At 37.3% G+C, this 21635-nt stretch overlaps 1 protein-coding gene across 2 annotated transcripts in view; it reads right to left on the reverse strand.

Annotated features, from left to right (window-relative positions):
- Positions 1-21635, reverse strand: part of Mast2 (microtubule associated serine/threonine kinase 2) — a 379336-nt gene that overhangs the window by 173428 nt on the left and 184273 nt on the right. For both annotated transcript variants that reach the window (XM_004639184.2, XM_004639182.2), the window contains exon 4: positions 15875-15906. In XM_004639184.2, coding sequence (XP_004639241.1) covers positions 15875-15906 — 32 coding nt within the window. The remainder of the gene's footprint in view (positions 1-15874; positions 15907-21635) is intronic.

Below are 21635 nucleotides of genomic sequence, written 5' to 3' on the forward strand. Positions count from 1 at the left end.
TAAATAAATAAATAAATAAAATTTAAAAAAAAAATAAAAGCTATGGTACTCTGAAAAAGGAAATTGAAGAGAATATCAGAAAATGAAAATATCGCTTGCTCTTGGTAGGAAAGTAAAAACGGTAAAAATGGCTTTACTCCTAAAATGGTTACACAGATTTAATGCAATCTCAATTAAAATACGATTAACATACCTCACAAAATTAAAGAAAACCATCCTAAAATTCAGTAGGAACCAGAAAAGGCCTAGCACAGCAAAAGCACCTCTGGGCAACAAAGGCAAGGCAGGGAGCATCACAAACCCTGTCTTGAAATTATATCATAGAGCTACTATGTTAAAAACATCATAGTACTGGGGGGAAAAAAAGACCAGAGGAGCAACGGAACAAATAAGAAGATGCAGACACAACTACAAACACACTCAGCCACCTTATATTTGACAAAGATACCAGAGTCACTGGAAGAAAAATAGTCTCTTTAATAAACAGTGATGTAAAAACTGGCTTTCCACATGCCAAAGGCTAAAACCAGATCCATTTCTATTATCATGTGCTAAACTAAAATAAAAATGGATCAAAGATCTAAATATTTAAAAAGACCACTAAATCTGCTAGAAGAGAAAATATGTAGAACTCTTAAAGACACAAGTGCAGGCAGAGACTTCATGAACAAAACCTTTATCGCACAAGAATACTACAAAGAATCAACAACTGGGATCTTATCTTACTGGACTATAATTTTCTTTTTTTTCTTTCTTTCTTTCTTTCTTTTTTTTTTTTTTGAGCTCCCCATTGACCTGCAGCAGCGCTGGTCTGGGTTGCCTTGAGTATGTGGGAATGGAACCACCGCTCAAAGAAACTGACTACCTCCTTTAAGCAGGCACTTAAACAACTGAGCTAATGGGCGGGCCCCCTGGACTATAATTTTCAAAAGAAGACAAAAATGTAGTAAATGGGCTAGGCAGGTGATGTACACCTGTAATCCTAGTACTAGGGAGACTAAGCCAGGAGGATCACCACAAGTTCAAGTCTAACCTTGGCTACATAGTGAGTTGAAGGTAAACCTGAACTATACAGTAAAACCCTGTCTTTAAAAAAAAGAGTAAACAGATTTCCCTCTAGCCTATTCTGCAATAAGTCAGGGAGGAGTGAAAACATAGTGCTCCATAAAGAACAATGAAATTAAAAAAAATTTGAGACTAAGAGTTATATCTTCTGTCCTTTGGCCAAAGAAGACAAATAAGAGAGAAAAAAACCAAACAAACATAGATTATACAAATCAACAGAAAAATAACAAAATGAGAGAAACTAGTATACATCTTTCAATAATGAACCTGAATATCAATGGTCTAAATTCTCCAAATAAAAGATGCAGGCTACCTGACTAGATTAAAAACCAAGATACGACTGTTCATTATCTTCAAAAAACTCACCTGACCACAACCTACACACAGACTAAAACTGGAGATATAGAATGATATTCCAATGAAATGGAATCCAAAAGCAAGCAGGAATAGCTATAATCAGACCTGACAAAACAGACTTCAAGCTAAAATTGGTCAAAAGAAACAAAGTAGGTCATTATACAGGGATAAAGAGACACAATTCATCAAGAAAATGTAACAGTTGTAAATATATATGCACAGAACCACACAGCACCCAGTTTCATGAAACAAACACTACAGGACATAAAGGGATAGACCAGTTCTAATACAATAACAAAAGATGATTTTGAAACTGTCCTCTTATCCATATATACCATACAGACCAAAAAAAAAAAAAAAAAAAAAAAAAAAAAAATTAAACTATACTGTAGAGTAAATGGACTTAACAGACATTTAGAATATTTCATCCCAAATCAGAATATACATTCTTTTTCATCAGCACACACAATTTACCTCCAAATTCACTTATATGGACTGGGGAGATAGCTCAGTGGTCAAAGCGCCTGCTTGGCAAGCGCAGGAACCCAAGTTCCATCCCCAGTACCGCATGCCATGCTAGCTGTGAAACCGGGAGTGGTGGCACACACCTGTAATCCCAGTGCTGGGGAGGCTGAGAGAGCAGGATCACTACAAGTCTGAACTGCATAGTGAGACCCTGTTATCAAAAAAAAGAAGAAGAAAAATTTCACTTCTAAGCTCTTGTAGTTGGTGGAATTTATTCAATAGTTTTAAGATCTGTGAGTGAGTTCTAGCTGACAGCTAGCAAGAAGCTAGCATCCCAGGTTCTAAATATTCTAAATGTCTGTAGAACCTGGGATGCTAGCTTCTTGCTAGCTGTCAGCTAGAACTCACTCACAGATCTTAAAAGCTATCGAAAGTTTCTTTCCACCTGAGGTTTTTAATAAGACTGTTTAACCAAACCAGCATGGTCTCAATGGTGAGTTTATTAGCTCCTACTCACAGAAGCAACATCCTATTACCTGATAGTGCTGTGTCAAGTTCCTGGAAACAACAGTTTAGTGACTTTAGCATTAATTTCAGTTATCTAAAGTGCTTATTTGGTAATGATTTTATTTTAAAAACTGGAATCTTAAAAAAAAGAAAAGAAGAAGAAGGAGGTGGTTTGCAGCTTAGCTCAGTTGTTTAAGCACCTGTGGGGCAAACCTAGTCAGGCACAGGTGACCGCGGTTCAATCTCCAGCTCCCCATGCCTTATCAGATCCGCCCTTTAGGCAGCCTGAGCCAGCCAAAAAAAATCCTTCTGAACTTTTGGGGCCAGGGAGATAGCTCAGTGGAAAGCTAAGTGCTTGCCTGGCAAGCACAAGGTCCTGAGTTCCATCCCTGGTACCACCAAAAGAAAGAAAGAAAGAAAAAAACAAACAAACAAACTGGAACTAAGCCTGTTGTGGTGGCACACTCTTGTAATCCCAACACTTGACAAGCTGAGACAGGAGGACTGTCATGAGTTCAAGGCCAACCTGGGCTGCAAAGTGAGTTCAAAGCAAGCCTGAACTATACAGCAAGATCTTGACTCAAGCAAACAAACAAGGACTATAGCATCTTCTCAATCAGTGGAGTTTATAAAAATAGAGATGCTGGGCCAGGGAGATGGCTCAGCAACATAAGTGCCTGCCTGCCAAGTGCAAGGTCCCAAGTTCAATCCCCAGTACGGGGGGGGGGGGCCTGGGGGGGAATCTAGGACATCTCAGATGCAACAAATGTCTTACTATTCCTACTTTATTTTTGATGCCTTCTTAGTGTTTATATCATATCACCCATTATTGTGCTATAAATCAATTTTTTTCTGCTGTAAAAAATTATATTTACTCATGTTTTATAAATTAGAGCTAGTGTTCACTCCCTTCAAAAAGAAATACTCTTACAAACATTATATTAAAACCTTTTTATTTTTTGGTCTGTTTGAGACAAGGTCTTGCTATGCAATGCAGGCTGGTCTTGAACTCCCTTTGTAGCCCAGGCTGGTCTCATTCTCAACAATCCTCCTGCCTCAAGACTCCCGAGTGCTGGGATTACAGGTGTGTGCCACGCTGTCCAGATTTATTAAACTTTTTTTCATTTGATTACACTTATTTTGTGTGCCCTATTAGCTGCATTACTCTTTTGGGGAGGGCGTCTGAGTCAGGGTCTTGTATACTGCTCAAGCAGGCCTTGAACTCACTATGTAGTCTGGGTTGGCCTCAAACTTGCAGCAATCTTCCTGCCTCAGCCTCTCTAGTGTTGGAATTGATTACAGGTGTGCTCCACCACACCCAGATGTTCTATACTCATAAACTTTTATCAGAATTTTCACATTTGAAGATTATCAATAATAAATTAGTCTGCTGTTTTAAATCTCTGTCATCTACACAGAGATTGTTTTATGTTTGTTTGAAGGCTCTAGAATCAAGCAGAAATCAAAGTTTGTATTTTCAACCAAAGACTATCTCAGGGCTCCAGCGAAAAGGATTACACAGGTTTTTAAAAATACTGACATGCCAAAAAATAGATTCTTGGGCACAAGCTTCCTGTGGCATGGCTTGGATAACTGGACTACCTCCAGATCATTCCACTGGGCTGAGTCAGAATTTCCAGAACTCTTTTTAATCAAGAAGCAAATTACTAAACTAAGAACCAATGAAATGGTTCTTAGTATTGAATAAACTGAGGAATGACTATAGTTATTTGCTTGAAGTCCTGTTATAATGTCTATTTTCTACATATGTAAGAAAGCCTATTCTCTTCCTTCCTAAGCCACCTGTATCTCTTAAGTTGGTAGAGTCTGCTATTATAAAATGAAAACTCTTAATACTTTATGTCTGATTCTTAGTGATTGTCCTCCAACCCACAATTAAGATAGTCTTACAGAGTAATCTTACTATTCAAGGCAATATAGCAACTCAAATAGATTGAACAAGAATACATTATTTTACCAAACAACAAAGTCACATTTGAAAAAGATGCTCATTCAATCAAGAGTACTATGGCAGGCTTAAGGAATTATGGTTGAATTTATGGGATCAACAATTAATGAAACTCTCCTAGGAAAACTGTCCTGGTACCTGACTTTACAAGGTCCTGTCTTAAAGATGGTAAGGAAGGTCACTTCCTGACAGGAATACGATCCTTAAAATATCTGGGGTACCTCAGCAAGAATTCATCCAAATTTGTAGGCACTGCAGGTGCCTTTCTAAAGGTAGATCATTGTCCAGAGTTTTTCAATTATGAGAGCCATCCCAGAGATTTTTTTTTTTAGAAAAACACCACAGGCAGCACATTTTAGTAGCATAGAATGGGCCACAAAACTTTTTGTCTTTTTGAGACAGGGTCTCATTATGCAGTTCAGGCTGGCCTTGAGCTCACTTTGTAACCAAGGCTCATCTTGAGCTTGTCACAATCCTCCTGTCTTATCCTCCCAGGTGCTGGGATTACAGTCATGTACCATCATGTCTGGCTGGGCCACAAAACTTACTCAACAAACACTTGTCACTTCCAGAATGACACCTTGGCAGACTGTCAGATAAAGTGGGTGTAGTCTAAGCTATAGTGAAATTATGGGGACAATGAGCGAATACTGGGATTTATGACATTTCAAACATTAGTAGAGATTTTGAAAGAGTCAGAGATCTTTCTCCTAGACAATGCATTGTCACCTAGGTCAGCTTCCAGAGTCCAAGCATTATTTTCTATCTACAAAGGACCCTTACTGGGAAAGAATAAATATGTGACCCATTTGTGAATAAGTCAGGTGAACTGACTTTGTGCTAGAAGAGGATCAACTGCTTGAGGTTGCAAGATGACAGCAACCTTTAAAGTATTTTGAGATAATTTCTGAATTAAAGGCAAGGTAGAGGGGCCAGGGAGATACCTCAGTAGAATAAGTGCTTGCTTGGCAAGCAGAAGGGCCTGAGTTTAATCCCTGGTTCCACCAATAAATAAATAAATTAAATAAATAAATAAATAAATAAAGTCAAGGTAGAATATCCTGAGATCGCTGCAAAAACAATGGAAATCCTGCTTCCATCTTCAACATCCTGCTTTTGTAAAGCAAGATTTTTTACAATGACAACAATCAAAACAAGATTATGGCGCAGACTAGACATAAGCACCATAGTTATGGTATTACTCTCTTCCCATCATGCCCAGATGGGACCATTTGGTTGCTGGAAAATGAGTTCTGGGTGCATATTGATTCTACATGGTGACCTGCATAATTATTTCATTATACATTATAATTTAATAATAATAGAAGCAAAGTGCACAAAAAATATAATACACTTGAATCATTTCCAAACCATCCTGCCCGCCATGGTCCATGGAAAACCTATCTTCAAGTAGGCATGAGGGCACATACCTGTAATCCCAGAAGTCGAAGGGGCAGGGGGGCGGTGGCAGGAGGATCATTGTGAGTTGCAGGCCAGCCTGAGTTACAGTGAGTACAAGAGTGCAAAGCCAGCCTGACCTGCATAGCAAGTCCCTGTCTCAAAAAAAAAAAAAAAAAAAAAAAAGAAAAGAAAAGAAAAGAAAGAAAGAAAAAAAAGAAAAGAAAAGAAAAAGGAAAAAAAAAAGTCTTCCATGAAACTGGTCCCTGATAACAGGCTGGGGATGGCTGGTTTACAGGATACTCTTCCAGGTTGTTTATAGTCCTTTAGTGCTTTTTAGCTGTTTTATAAGTAAGTTTAAACACACACACACACACACACACACACACAACAACAACAACAACTGGTAACAATGTGAAATAACTCTTGTCTATATACATGCAAGCAAATTCTGTATAGTAAAGGTCTGACTTCTGTCCATGAGAAACTGTAGTTTGTGACCACTTGTACATTTATTTCAATCTTCTTTGGCTCCATATAAACTGTGCTTCTTTCACTTCTCCTTTAATTGGTTGTCAACATATGCCTGGTACTCTTAGTAGTAAGTTAAATATTCTCTCTCTCATTCTCTCCTCCCCCCTGCCGCTGACACAGGGTATTCATATAAAGTTTACATTGGCCTTAAACTTACTATGCAGGCCAGGCTGGTTTCTACCTTGTGGTGATCCTTCTGCTTCAGCTTTCCAAGTGCTGGAATTAAAAATGTGTGCCTCCATACCCAGCTATTTTTTAAAAAATCAATAGTTTTATGCATATTTAAAAATTTAAGGGGCCGGGGAGATGGCTCAGTAGAATAAGTGCTTCCCTGGCAAGCACAAGGGCCTGAGTTCAATCCCTGGTTCCACCAAAAAATAAATAAAATAAATAAATAAAATAAAAATTTATTAGTATAAAATTGTATTTGTTAAAGTAGGATAAGAACTATTTTATAATTTTTTAGCTTTATTTAAAATACTTTAACATTTATACCTCTATTCATGTTCAATTGAGAGACAAGAGAAACATTAGGAGCAGGCCCAAATGATTGCCTACTAAGTATTAGGCTCTTTGTACAGTAGGTTCTATCTTATCCATTATGTATTAGGCTCTTAATCTCATGGAGTTTACCATCTGCAGTGAACTAAACTGTCTCATTAAAATTCTTATTTTAAAGAATTAATATCCAATGTCATTGTATTTGGATATTAAGTTTTAGGAAGTACTATAATTATGGCGAAATGAGGTCAAAATAGCAGGGCCTAATCCTATGAGACTGGATTTCAAGGAAAGAGATCAATCCCTCTACTACTCAGCATTCACACCAAACAAAGGCACATACATATTCAAAGATTGCTGTCTACAAGCCAGACAGCTCTTACCAAAGATTGACCAGAATAGCACCTTGGTTTTAGACCTGCCCCCCCTATAATTGTGAGAAAATAATTTTGTTCAGACATCTGCCTATAATATTTGTTCTGGCAAACTGAGCAAACTAATATATCATGCAGTGGAAGAATACAGACAATTATTCATTTATTTTTGCTACAAGAGAGGTGAAAGAAAAGTAAAGGATTTGATGAAAGTATGTCTTGGGAAGTGCAGGTTAGTCTGTAAATGTAAGACACAGCAAAGCCGTTCACAAGAAGTAAAATATAAGGTGAGATTTGAAACTTAGCTGAGTACAATTCCAGATATAAGAAACACATTGTAAGGGGCCAGGGAGATAGCTCAGTAGAATAAGCCCTTGCCTGGCAAGCACAATGTCCTGAGTTCAATCCCTGGTACCACAAAAAAGAAAAGAAAAGAAAAGAAAGGAAAGAAAAGGAAAGGAAAGGAAAGGAAAGGAAAGGAAAGGAAAGGAAAGGAAAGGAAAGGAACATTGTATTTAAAAATGCAGATAAAATCATAAGCCAGACAGTATAATCTGGTGTGATCTGAACAGCAATAAAAATATCTTCTCTAAAGATCTGGGTTACAGCCGTATAGTCTATATCATCCCTCCACTCATGAGGCTAATGTAAGCAGTAGGAATTTGAGGCCACCAGCCTGTATCCCACCTCAAAAAAATTAAAAAAAAAAAAACTTTATTGAAGGAGCTTAGATAAATATCTAGTGATCATAATTTCTTTTATCTTTTGGAGACAGGGTCTCACTACATAGTTCAAGCTGATCTTGAACTCACTATGTAGCCCAGGCTAGCCTCAACCTTTTGAGTGATGCAATTACAGGAGTGTTCCACCATGTATGGCCAAATTTTCATTTTAAAAGCCTTTTCTGGCTGTTGTGTAATGGGATAGCCAAGAGAGAAAATGAACAATACCAGACAACAAAAAAGCCAGGGTGGGGGAGGGCGGCACAACAAAATCGAGAGGGTATGGCAGCATGAGAGGTGAGAAATAATGGTCTGGATTATAAAGATAGTAAAAAGAGATGGAAAAAATTAAGGGACATGTGAGAGGTATGACAGAGAAAAATTGGCAAGGATGAAAAAGACTATGGCAATAAGACCCAGTATGTTTTTCATCCTGAAAAAGTGGCACCTGTTAATGAGCTGGAGAATAAAAGAGAGTTTGAGTGACAAATCTCACAATGTGGTCCAGACTGGCCTTGAACTCACTTATGTAGCCCAGGCCGGTTTCAATTCACAGTAAATCAGCCTGCCAAGTATTGGAATTATAGACATGCATCACCATGCTCGGTGAGAGATCAGTTTTTCGAAAAGACAATGACTTCAATTTCATAAATGGTAAGGTTGTCTCTAAGATAGCCTTGTAGATTACAGTAAGCAAAGACCTGTGAGATTTAGATTTAAAAGTGAGATTATAATAGTGCTGTCAACATAGTAGTAACAACAATGAGCTCTCAAGGACTTTAAATTTTTGTGGCCATGAACTTACAGCTCACAAATGTTTTATAACAAGATGGTTCCTGTAATGACCCCAGTACTTTGCAAGGCTGAGGCAGGAGGACCCCAAGTCCCAGTTAGGCTTGAGGAATTCAGCAAGGTATTAGAAAAGCATGACTTTCTGAGTAATAATGACAAGGACATTGTTTATAAGGAGCTCCCAAGGACAAGACCTAAACATTGATGTTAAAATCACAAGCAACATATATAGTTAGTCAGGGTGAGAATTCTACCAAATAACTGCTAGTTTCAAAAACCTGATGAAGATTCTTAGGACCACTGCCTTAAGCATCTTGTTTATGTAAATGTATAGTTCCACGTTATGTTTAAGGCATTTGATATTCACACAGAATATTCTGGTTTCTCTTCAGATCATATAAATCTTTTGCCTTGATACTCACACAGACAGTGATGTTAAGCTCAATCGCCTCTGTTATAGGGTAATAATATCATTAAGCTTCTCTTCTGGATGGTTAACAACTTAAGTATGCAGACCAAAAATTAGAGAAAAAGAAGGGCTAAAAGGATAGCCAATATTTTGGCCTTCGCCCTTCAAGTCAGTGAGGACTCAAGACATAAGAGAACCTCTACTGTAATATCCTGTAACTCAGTGGTGTCCCAAATTTTCTGTACAAAGAGATTATGGGTCCACAGAGGAAAGTGATCAACGATGTAGAGTGTACCTAAGGAGAGTCACCTGGAGAGAAAACATTCTCTCAGGTTTTCACAGAGAGCAAATTGGTCGAGCAATAGCCATGACTCATCCACATGGCTGACACTGTCAAAAGATCTATAAACTGCTGTACATGGTTTCAAGGTAAATCCTGAGAAGCTTTGACTGACCTCAGACACAAAAGTTATGTTTTTAGTTATATAGGTCTTGCTTTAACTTGGTCTTAACCATCCAGAAGAAAAGTGTAACCACAGGTATAAAAAGTAATACCATATTAATATGCTGAGCTGTAAAATGCTCAAGTCAACAACTTCTGACTAGGGCTGAGGTTATAGCTCAGTGGCCTAAGTGCCTGCCTTCCTGTCAAGCACAAGGTTCCGAGTTCCACCCCCAGTACCACAAAAAAAAAAAAAAAAAAAAAAAAAAAAAACAACTTCTGGCATTGCCAATTGTGCTGATAACCCACTACTATTATGGACTATTGGACTATCTTGGGTTATTTTGCTGAATTCAAGCACCTATAATATTTGAATGGCAATGGAACACCCTCTCTGACAAAACAAAAAAAGGGGATGGATATAAATGAAGGATGATTTTGTAGTGGGAAAAAAAAAAAAATATATATATATATATATATATATACAAAATAGCATAGATATACAGCTACTTTCTCTTAGTCAATGAGAAGAAAGATTTGTACTAATAGTGTTTAGACAAGATATCATGGGGCTGGGGAGATGGCTCAGTAGAATAAGTGCTTCCGTGGCAAGCACAAGGGCCTGAGTTCAATCCCTGGTTCCACAAGAAAAATAAAAAGACATCATGTCTGCATCTTGTACTCTGAATAACTATTATGAAGACAACAATATGCAATGTATTAATTATTGCAACTGTCCTACTAACCTTCTTTGAAACTGTCTCATTGCTATTTCTTTCTCATTAAAATTAATAAAAAATAAAAAAATCATGAACAAAAGAACAATACTATTTGAAAGGATTTGTCTCTCCAAGGTCCCTCCCCAGAACTGGTTAAAGAAAGCCATTCAGAGCCACTTCAGATTTGAAAAAAACAAATAATAATATTCCTCTGGCTTGGGTAAACAAATTCAAATACTATTACAACTTAAAATTCTTTTTCCCTAGATATGTATACTCTACATAGTGCTATCAACTCCCCAACATCTGATATTCTGATGTTTTAATACATTAAAAAAAAGATGGGTCTAAATATAAAATAGCTTTCTAAAAATGAGAATGATTTAATTTCAGAAAGCTATGTCTAAAAGAAATGCTATGACCCAGGCCAAAAGAACTTTCATAATTAACTTCACCTAATGAAATATTTATCATGGTAGGCATGGATGATATTCTTGTTCCTCATATTATAATATATACATATATATATATCCCGCCAGATTCCTGTTCTCTGCTTAACTGTTACCGTAAGGACACAAACTTTTTTTTTTTTTTTTTTTTGGTGGTAACAGGGATCAAACTCAGGACCTTGAGTTTGCCAGGAAAGCACTTCTTCCACTGAGCTATCTCCCCAGCCCAATGAAGAATAAGGAAATTAATTCCTGGACACTACAATCTAAAATTTAAATCTGACACTTTATTTCGTCACACTCAGTATTAGTTGACATATTATACTATGTCTCTATTGAGAATACTGTAATTCCATACCAAGAATAGAACCAGTATATAATTAGAATCATACATATATAGTATAATGAATATATGGATAGATGAATTTGAGCAAATAAAAAGGGAGTGGAGGTAAAAAGACAAATGAAAATACAATACAGCATTTTAGAAAAAAAGGAAAAAAAAAACCACTAAATAATGCCAAACTGAAACTGATGTCAACTTCTTAGGTCTAAATTCTTCATTTCTATACTATCCACTTATCTATTTGGTGATATTGGAGGAATTAGTTATTGGATGAAAGAGTATACATTTTTTTTTTTTTTACATTTATTTATTGTGTGTGTGTGGCCAGCTCAACCCACCAGGGGGCGCGGCTGGCTGGCATGTGGTGCTGGGGGATCGAACCGCGGTCCCTGTGCTTTGCCGAGCTTGTTCCAAGTAGGTGCTTTAGACCACTGAGCCATCTCTCCAGCCCCAAAGAGTATACATTTTATATAATACCAAGGTTGTATGCCTAGAAATCCATTTTCTTTTTTATCCTCATCCATCTGAAAATAATACCAAATTACATGGAAAAGGGCAATTGAGAGATTCCAAAATTATTTTATTTTCTATCACTCAGAATTATGCTAGCTACATCAATAAAATGAAACTGATTCTCTCAAAAGACAGTAACACCCAACTAGTTAAAGATTCCAAATTTCTCTTTGCCCATGAACTCAAAAGAATATGCCCAAGGACACAGACTTTTACACCTAGTATGGGACATAATATCTGCTCTTGCAGGAGCTACTCTAGAAGCAAATAGGGAGAAACTATCCTCTCCTTCTGACCAAGATTCAGAGAACAACATTCTGGAAATAAGCTAAATGCTTTAAGCTTTAACTCATTTAAATTAACCCTAAGAAAAGTAAGTTGGAAAGAGTGATGAGTACAAATATTTCATGAATAAGCACCTAAAAAACTACTTCCTTCTCAGTTGTACCCTACTTACTTCATACACTCCGGTAAAAGTCCTGGTAGTGCTATTGTCTGCCCAGTTTATAGAAGATTCAGGATACTTCTGAAGCTCCAAATAAAATCCACTGTTAAAACTAAATCAAAACACCTGGGTGTGGTGGTGTATGCCTGTGATCCTAGCACTTGGGAGGTAGGGCAGGAGGATCATCATGAGTTCAAGAAAACAAAGAAATATGGCCCCTAAATAACAGGATTTATCCAAGTTTAATCCAATGTTTATATGAAATTCTAAAAATAGTACATTTTAGAATAAAATGTAACTAATGAAGCACTATCGCACAATGCTTAAGCAAGTCTTCTAATAGCTTTAATAACAAAACCAAAGGCCAGCCAAATACCTCAGTGGATTAAAGCACCTGCTTAGGCAGACACAGGGAGTGGGGTTCAATGTCTGGCATGTTGTGCCAGCCCACCCCTGGGGCGTGCTGAGAAGGTAACTGAGATTGGGTGTGATGGTGCACTGGTGGCTCATGCTTATAATCCTGGCACTTGGGAGGCTGAAAATTAGGAGTATCACTACGAGTCCCATCTGTAATGAGACCCTATACTAAATACAAACAAATAAAAATCTAAAAAAAGAAAAGAAAAGAAAAACCAAGAACACTGGTACATACCTAGTGATCCTACCTACTCAGGAGGCTAAGACAGCTGGATTTTATCTTCAAGACCAGCCTGAGCAATTTAGGGGGCCTCTCCTTGTCTCAAAATAAAAAAGATTAGTGGGATAACTCAGTAAGAGTGCCCCGGGTTCCAGCCCTAATATAACAACAACAACAAAAAAAAATTCTTTTTAATTTAAAAAGAAGAGGGGGCCTGGCCCTAGCTCAGTCCTTTAAGTGGCTACTTCCACAAAGCTGTGAGCCTCAGGTTGCTGTAGTTCGATCCCCACAACTCCAGCCAGCCAAACCTGCTCTGAAGGCATTCCGAGCAAAAAAATAAAAATAAAAATAAAAATAAAAGTAAAAATAAGAAGAAGAGGGTGGGGGAAGAAAAGATGACAAAGGGGACAGAGGATGGAAGGGAAGGAGGAAATGGAAGAAAAACAGGTTATCATGTATTTTCACTTCATAGTTAAGGTAACTAAGGCTTATAGAGATGAATTATTTGTCTTGTTTTACAACATTCATTAAGTAATAAGACCAAGACCAAACCTCAAGGATTTTCTGACTCATAACTGGAGTCTCTACATAAAAATGAATTTCCATAAGGCATCCAAAAGGGCTCTACAAAAATCTCAGCGAGGGTTGGGCATGGTGGCCCACATGTATAATCTTAGCACTCAGGAGGCTAAAGCAGGAGGATTATTGTGCATTCAAGAACAGCCTGGGTTAAAAAGTGAGCTCAAGGCTAGCCTGAAATGCACAGAGAGACCCTGTCTCAAAAAGACAAAAAGAAAAAAAAAAAAAGAAAGAAAGAAAGAAAGAAAAAGAAAAAACGACTCAGAGAACAACTTAATGATGAGAGTGGTTCTATAAAATAAAATTGTATGGGGCTGTGGAGACAGCACAGCAGTCTTAACTGCCTGCCTAGGCAAGTGGAAGGACCCAGGTTTGATCCTCTGTACATGTCTCTGTACAACACCCCACCCTAGGCACATTGTGCTGGGCATGGAGGCCTACACCTGTAATCCCAGTGTTGAGGAGACTGAGACAGGAGGATCACTAGAAGTCTGAGCTGCACAGAGAGACTCTATACCAAATACATAAAATTAAAAAATAAAATAAATTACAAAATATCAATAGAGAATTACAGTATATCCTCATGAAGTCATAGTTCAGTGTTCATGCCTCAGCTCACAGATCTTTTTCCTCTGAACCTAACTATTAGTTGTTGAAGGAAATCCCTACTATTTCATAAAAACTACAAATAGCCTCCACAATTAGCCAATCCAAAAACATTATTCAGTTCTCCCTGCTATTGCGTGGGTAACTGCCCTGTAACCCACCTATGCAGATACACCAATATCCCCACTTCATAACAAGTTGCTGTAATGCCTGTAGCTATCTCTAGTGTTCTCAGGTTTGTCTTCTTAAAGGCCTAAGATGCAGTCAAAATGTCAAGTACCTTCTAAAGCCTTATTAATATGCTATTTCATTAAATTAAATTACATACCAAGCAGTGGCGGCACACACCTGTAATCCCAGCACTCAAGAGGCTGAAGCAGGAGGATCATTGTGAGTTTGAGGCCAGCCTGGGCTACACAGTGAGTTCAGGTCTAACCTAAACTATATTGTAAAACTTTGGCTCAAAAAAAAAAAAAAAAAAAAAAAAAAAAAGAAGGAAAATGAACAAGAGGAAGAATTACCCAATGCTTTAAAAAAAAAAAAAAAAAAAAAAGCAGGGAAGATGGTTAACTGCAAACAGCATATTTAGCATTTGAAACTACAAAAATAGGCATTTATAGCATTTTTCTGACCATATCTGAAATTCTCAGTTTTTCACAATTTACAGGTGCTCTAAGAATTTAAGAATAACCCCCATGAATTTGGGGGGCCCATTGTATATGTATTTCACAGATTTGAACACCGCATGATGGTGTATACGCATAAAGTATACATAACAAATATGGGTACCATTGCTTCTACCTCCTTACTATATATCTATATCTATATCTATATCTATATCTATATCTATATCTATATATCATGTTTCCTTCAGGAAAAGTCTCAAAGCTATGGTTTTATCAAAGTCTATTTACTTAGCATTTTCCAAATTTGTCTTTAGTGAAACATGCTGGGTGTGAGTGTGATGTAAGTGCATAAACTATAGGTTCTTGAACCTCAACATGGAGACTCAAGTAAGTCCATATTCTAAGTTTTTTTGCGTTTTTTTTTTTTCTTTTTTCTTTTTTCCTTCATTGCAGGTAGGAGGTTGCTAGAGATCAAACTCAGGGTCTCATAAATGCTACCTACTTGCTCTAGCATGAAGCTATATGATCAGTCCCAATTTATGCTTTTATTCCCCCTCATGCTTCTTTTAACAAGCACTTCAGATACTTGTGATAAGCTGTATTTGCAATACACACCAAGAAGAATTCTTAAAAATCAAAAAAATATCCCAAGAAAATTCAGAAACAAAGATTATCAATTTCATGTAAGTCTGAAGGCAAAATAAAATATAGATAGGGGTCCTAATTGAACCTTGTTTCCAAACTTTACTGCCCTTGTCCCAGATTTTCAAAGCAATGGACTCCCACCTAGCACCATACCAGACAGATAAAAATATAAAAATCTTCAATTTTATCATCTTTGACCTTCTTAGCTTGAGTCTACTAAAACTCAGTCAATTCCAAAATACAAATCTGAGCTGGTAAGATAGCTCAGCACACTAAGGGCCTACTCTGGCAAGCACAGGGACCAGGATACAATCCACAGTCCCACATACCCCACAGGCTCTGCCCCTGGCACATGCTGAGCCATTGACTGAGTCCAGGAGTGGTGATACACACCTGTAATCCCAGCACTGCGGAGGCTGAAAACAGGAGAATCACTACAACTCTGGGCTGCATAGTGAGACCCTATACCAAATACATAAATGAAAAAAAAAACCCACAAATCTAAGATTATGATGAATATTTAATTTACAGCTTTCCCAAAATACTAGGTAAAACTTAAGGCAGAGAAGGAGACCTGGGATTAGTAGGAATGGGAAAGAGCGAAGACTTCTGCCCTAGAAGGAAAACTCAACTAGTCCACTGTTTCCTTGGCAGAAGTCACAATAAAACACCACCACTATTCTCCAAGAGATATTGAGAACAGTTCTTAAGAAGGATTCCTATGCAAGAGATCACCATATGAAATAATAATAATTGTAATAATCATCTACTTACAAACTGCCTCTTCTTGGAAGGCTCAACTCCTTCTGAAAAACAAAATACCCAAGTTAGAAATAAGGACCCATTTGAATCCTAGAGATATATCTAAATTTTCTAGGAAATTTACAGCATTATCTTAATAATGCCAAAAACAAAATATTTCTAAAAGATAACCTTTGCTTTTGTTTCTAAAATTGAAGTGTAATAAACAGCAGTCAGGATTATCTCTTTATTCTTTTCTAAAAAGAATATCTGACTAAGCCAGGCATGGTGGCACATACTTATAATCCCCACACTCAGGAACCTGAGGCAGGAGGATTGCTATGAATTTGGGGCCAGCCATGGCTACGTGGTGAGCTCAAGGCTAGTCTGAACTACATAGCAAGACTCTGTCTTAAAAAGAGGGGGAAAAAAGGGGCCAGGAAGATGGCTCAGTAGACTAAGTGCTTGCCAGGCAAGCTCAAAGGCCTGAGTTCAATCCCTGGTTCTGAAAAAAAAAAAAAAAAAAAAAAAAGCACCTGAGAATACTTGCAACCTTTTTCCCACTAGATGGAACTATCTCCCTACTGCAGAGTCCAGTCACTCTGTGAAAGCCTTTAACTGCTGATGAACTGTAAAGAATTTATTTACTTATTTATTTATTATTCATTTTAATGAGAAAAAATAAAATAGCAATGAAAGATTTCAAAAACAGATTAGTAGGACAGTTACAATAATTAATACATTGCAGATTGTTGTCTTCATAGTAGTTACTCAGAGGACAAGATGTAGACATGAAATCTTGTCTAAACACCACTAGTACAAACCTTTCTTCTCATTGATCTAAGAGAAAGTAGCTGTATATCTATCTTATCTTGTATATACATTTTTTTTTTTTTTTTACTGTAAAATGACTCTTTTCATATAACCCCGTTTTGTTTAGTCAGAGATGGGTGTTCCATTGCTGCTGGAGAAGCTGTATTTGGAGAAGTCTTTACAGGATCTTTTCAAATTTGATGCCAGTCTAAATATTGTAGCTACTTGAATTCAGCACAGTAACCTGATATAGTCCAATAGTCCATAATAGTAGTGAGTTACCAGCACAACTATTTGAAGCAATTGTCCAAAGCTATTGACTTGAGCCTTTTACAGCTCAGCATATTAGTATAGCTTTCTTTCAGGTAGATGATTGTTCAAAAAGAAGGGGGTGGTGAACGAAGGCAAGAGACAGGAAAAGGAATATTGTGGGACTGTCCTGCTTCAAGGTTGTATATGGTTGGATTTTTGGACTTATGTGTAAATATAAGAAGTATATAATTCTTTATGCCTATTTTTAAAAATATATTCTAATTTTTAAAAGTTTTTCCATCATATTCTGTAGGGACTTAAAGTTCAACATATCAATACTTGATGAAAAATACATATTCCATGTTATGCCTAAGAATTTAGATAATTAGTGTCCAGAATATGAAAAAGCCTTGGGAGATAGCTTGATGGCATAAGCCCCTGTCTGGTAAGCACAAGGTCCCAAGTTTAATTCCCAGTACCTCGATCCCTAGTGCCACATGCCATGTCAGCCCCAGAACCTGGCATGGTGACTAATTCCAGCACTAAGTAGGCTGAGACAGGAGGATCACTAAGAATCTGAACTGTATAGTGAGACCCTCAATCAATCAATCAATCAATAAAAATTTTTAAAAAGAATATGAAAGAAAATGGGATTTGGGAAAGTTACAAAATATTTTGATAAATAACTACAGGGAAAACTTAGTTCTCTTTCCCTTCTTGCAAGATGGCAGGTGAAAAAACTGAGCAGCCAGACACTAAAGAGAAGAAACCCGAAGCCCAGAAGGCTTCTGCCAGCGGTACTGGTAAAAAGGGTAAGGTGAAGAAGTCAAAAAAGTCCAAGAAGGGGCAGCCCCACTGCAGCCGAAATCCTGTCCTGGTTAGAGGAATTGGTAGATATTCCCAATCTGCTATGTATTCCAGAAAGGCCTTGTACAAGAGAAACTACACAGCTGCTAAATCAAAGGTTGAGAAGAAAAAAGGAGAAAGTTCTTGCTATGATCACAAAACCGGTCAGTGGGGACAAGAATGGAGGTAGCTGGGTGGTTAAGCTTCAAAAATCTCTAGATACTACCCTATTGAAGATGTGCCCTGAAAGCTTTTGAGTCATGGCAAGAAACCCTTCAGTCAAAATTTGAGGAAACTTGGAGCTAGCATCACTCCTGGCACCATCTTGATCATCCTCACCAGACGTCACAGAGGCAAGAGAGTGGTCTTCCTGAAGCAGTTGGACAGTGGCTTGCTACTTGTGACTGGGCCTCTGAGCCTTAATCGTGTTCCTCTATGAAGAACACACCAGAAATTTGTCATTGCCACCTCTACAAAAATTGACATCAGCAAAGTGAAAATCCCCAAACACCTCACTGATGCTTACTTCTAGAAGAAGCAGCTGCGGAAATCTAGACACCAGGAGGGTGACATTTTCGACACCAAGAAACAGAGATACCAGATTTCAGAGCAGTGTAAGGTGGATCAGAAAGTGGTAGACTCACAGATTTTAGCAAAAATCAAAGCTGTTCCTCAGCTCTGGGGCTGTGATCTGTTTTTGCTCTGACAAATGGAATTTATCCTCATAAATTAGTGTTCTAAATTTCTTACTAAGAACCTAATTAAATAACTGATACATTTCAAATAAATAAATAACTACAGTAAATCTTTAAAAAGATGACAATACAAGGGCCAGCAAGACAGCTCAGTGGACTAAGTGCCTGCTTAGGCAAGCTCAGGGACCGGAGTTTGATCCCTGGCACCAAATGCCACGCTGCCTGTAATCCCAGGCCTGGGGTGGCTGAAAACAGGAAGATGACTACCGAATTCAAGTTGTATAGTGAGACCCTGTACCAAACACACTAAAAAAAAAAAAAAAACTGCAGCAAAAAAACCCTGCTTAATTAGGGTTTTAATGTCTGCATATCAAAATTTCAGCCTATTCTTATTAATATGATTTTTCTGTAAATGTAAGCCTAATTGAGTAGTTTGTTTTCTTTTACAAATCAATGCCTTTTAATCTTGATTTTTAAAACATTTAGTTTAATATTAAACATGGGCAGGTTCTAGTAAAAAAAATTAAATGTATTTAAAAAGAAATATTTTCAAGAAGCTGCAGAACGTCTAATAAAAGCTGCTTGATAAGTCACAAGTGTTAATTCTATATATACTCCAATCTGCCACTTCTATTTTTTCAAAGACCTTAATTCAATTTATTCCCTCAGCAGCCTGCTTTTTTGGCCTCTTGAGCTGACTGGCCATCTGGATGGAGCATGTGATTCAACTAGACCAACCTGGTAGCACCAATTAAATCTCTCTGAATCTAGTTAACCAGTAAATCTTCGACCTTATTTACAAAATACCAAGCTATTCTGCCACTGTCTTGCTGAACGCAAAAGGCCATACTTACCATGTTTTTCAATAATGTCACAGGTCTGATATTTTTTTCCTGATGATAAACTTTGATGTGCTCAATAGAATGTGGCTCAAACTGAGCAATGCAAAGGTGAAGGACATCAACATGCTAGTCCTTGCTGTACATGGTCTTAATTGAAAATTACTTGTGGAGAGGAAAGTGATCGATGATGTAGAGTGTGCCTAAGGAGAGTCACATGGAGAGAAAACATTCTCTCAGGCTTTCATACAGAGCAAATTGGTCAAGCAATGCCATGACTCATCCACATGGCTGATAATGACAAAGGATCTACAAACTGTGGTAAAGGGTTTCAGGCTAAATCCTGAGGTGAGCTGACTGACCTTGGCAGATACAAAAGATACATTTCTTGTTATATAGGTCTTGCTTTATCTTGGTCTTAACGATCCAGCAGAAAAGTATAAAAAAGAGGTATAAAAAGTAAAGCCAGGGGCTGGTGAGATGGCTCAGTGATCTAAAGCACCTACTTAGAACAAGCTTAGCAAAGCACAGGGACCGCGGTTCAATCCCCCAGCACCACATGCCAGCCAGCCCCGCCCCCTAGTGGGCTGAGCTGGCCACACACACACACACACACACACACACACAAATAAATAAATTTTTTTTAAAAAGTAAAGCCATATTAATATGCTGAGTTATAAAAGGCTCAAGTCAACAACTTCTGACATTGCCAGTCCTACAGATAACCCACTACTATTATGGATTACTGGACTACATTGGATTATTTTGCTGAATTCACACACCTGCAATATTTAAATGGCAATGGAATACCCATCTCTGACAAAACTAAACAAAAAAGGGGATACAAACGAAGGGCCATTTTGTATATGTATATACAAAATAGTTAGGATAGATATACATCTACTTTCTCTTAATTCAATGAGAAGAAAAAATTGTACTAATAGTGTTTGGACAGGATATCATGTCTGCATTTTAATGAATAACCACTACAAAGGCAACAATATGCAATGTATTAATTATTGAAACTGTCCTAATTGGTTTTGAAACTGTCTCACTGTTATTTGTTTCTCAATAAAATTAATATTTAAAAAAAGGAAAGAAAAGAAAGGAAAGGAATGACCTTCTTTGAGGAAATAAATATATCATCTGGTTCCATTCTTGCCAGCAAATCCCACACAGTCACTTGGTTCTCTTACAACAAAATGCTCCAGGTGTTATCTGATGTATCCGTAAACACATATCTGGCTATCTCTGTGTTCTTGCTTCAGCATCAAATATAATATTTGGCTGGTTTCTGTTCCTTCCAAAATCTTTTCTTTGATTAGCACATCATTTATAGATGCACATTCTTTCACAACCTATGGCATTTTAAATTGTGTTTTAGCTGCCTCAAGTGCATTTCTTGTAGCCTTTTCCAAATGTGCCTGGTTCATTAGCTTATAGGCTGGTAGCTTCAGCTGTAATATAGCTGGCTTAAAGATCTCCTCCAAGTTCAAGCCTATCATCTTGAAGAGGACGTTTTGAACTTCATCATACTAACTTGATTTGTGAAATATTAGATTTGGCATTGGGGATAAGCAGGCTACATGGCAGTCCCAAACTGAAGAGCAGAGACAGCAGCAGGAGCAGAGTATCAGGCTGATGTTGGGCATCATCTGAATACAGGTCCACTCTGTGCCCTGAGAACCTATTATGAGCCTCCACAGAAACACAACACTGAGAACTGCTATTTAGTGTTTTTACGTGATTTTTTTGTTGTGTGAATGTAAGAAATCCATCTGTGATACACTCAGCCTTGGATATATGCTTATGTTTTTTCTAAAAGTTTTATAGGTTTATTTTTCACAGTAAGTTTGTTAATATACTTGATACATGTTTTTGTGTATGGAGACAGGAATATCATTATATTTATTTTTACATTGATGATCAATTGCCCCAGATGTTGTCATTTATTAGGTGATATGCAGCATCAGTCCTATCTTGTATTATTTCCATGTGGGGGGGGGTCTATTTTTAACTGTATTGTAGTCCAGCGTCTCACAGTCCCTGTACCCATACAACTGTTTACTTGCTACAGCTTGGCAATTAACCTTGATATTTATAAGACAAATCTATCTATCTTATTATTATTCTTCTTCCAAACTATAGCAGTTACTCTTCAGGTTCTACTTTCCCACATAAATTCTAGAGTCATTTTATAGATACATATTTGAACTGACATCATATCATGCTCGATGAGGGCTGTAATGAGAAGAAATGACATATTTTACAATACAGAAAATTTCTGACCAAAATATAGTACATCTGTTTATTAGTTTTTAAATGTATTAATAATTTTTTAATACTTTT

Source organism: Octodon degus, unplaced genomic scaffold (genome assembly GCF_000260255.1).
Source record: "Octodon degus isolate 3935 unplaced genomic scaffold, OctDeg1.0 scaffold00107, whole genome shotgun sequence".
Lineage (NCBI taxonomy): Eukaryota > Metazoa > Chordata > Mammalia > Rodentia > Octodontidae > Octodon > Octodon degus.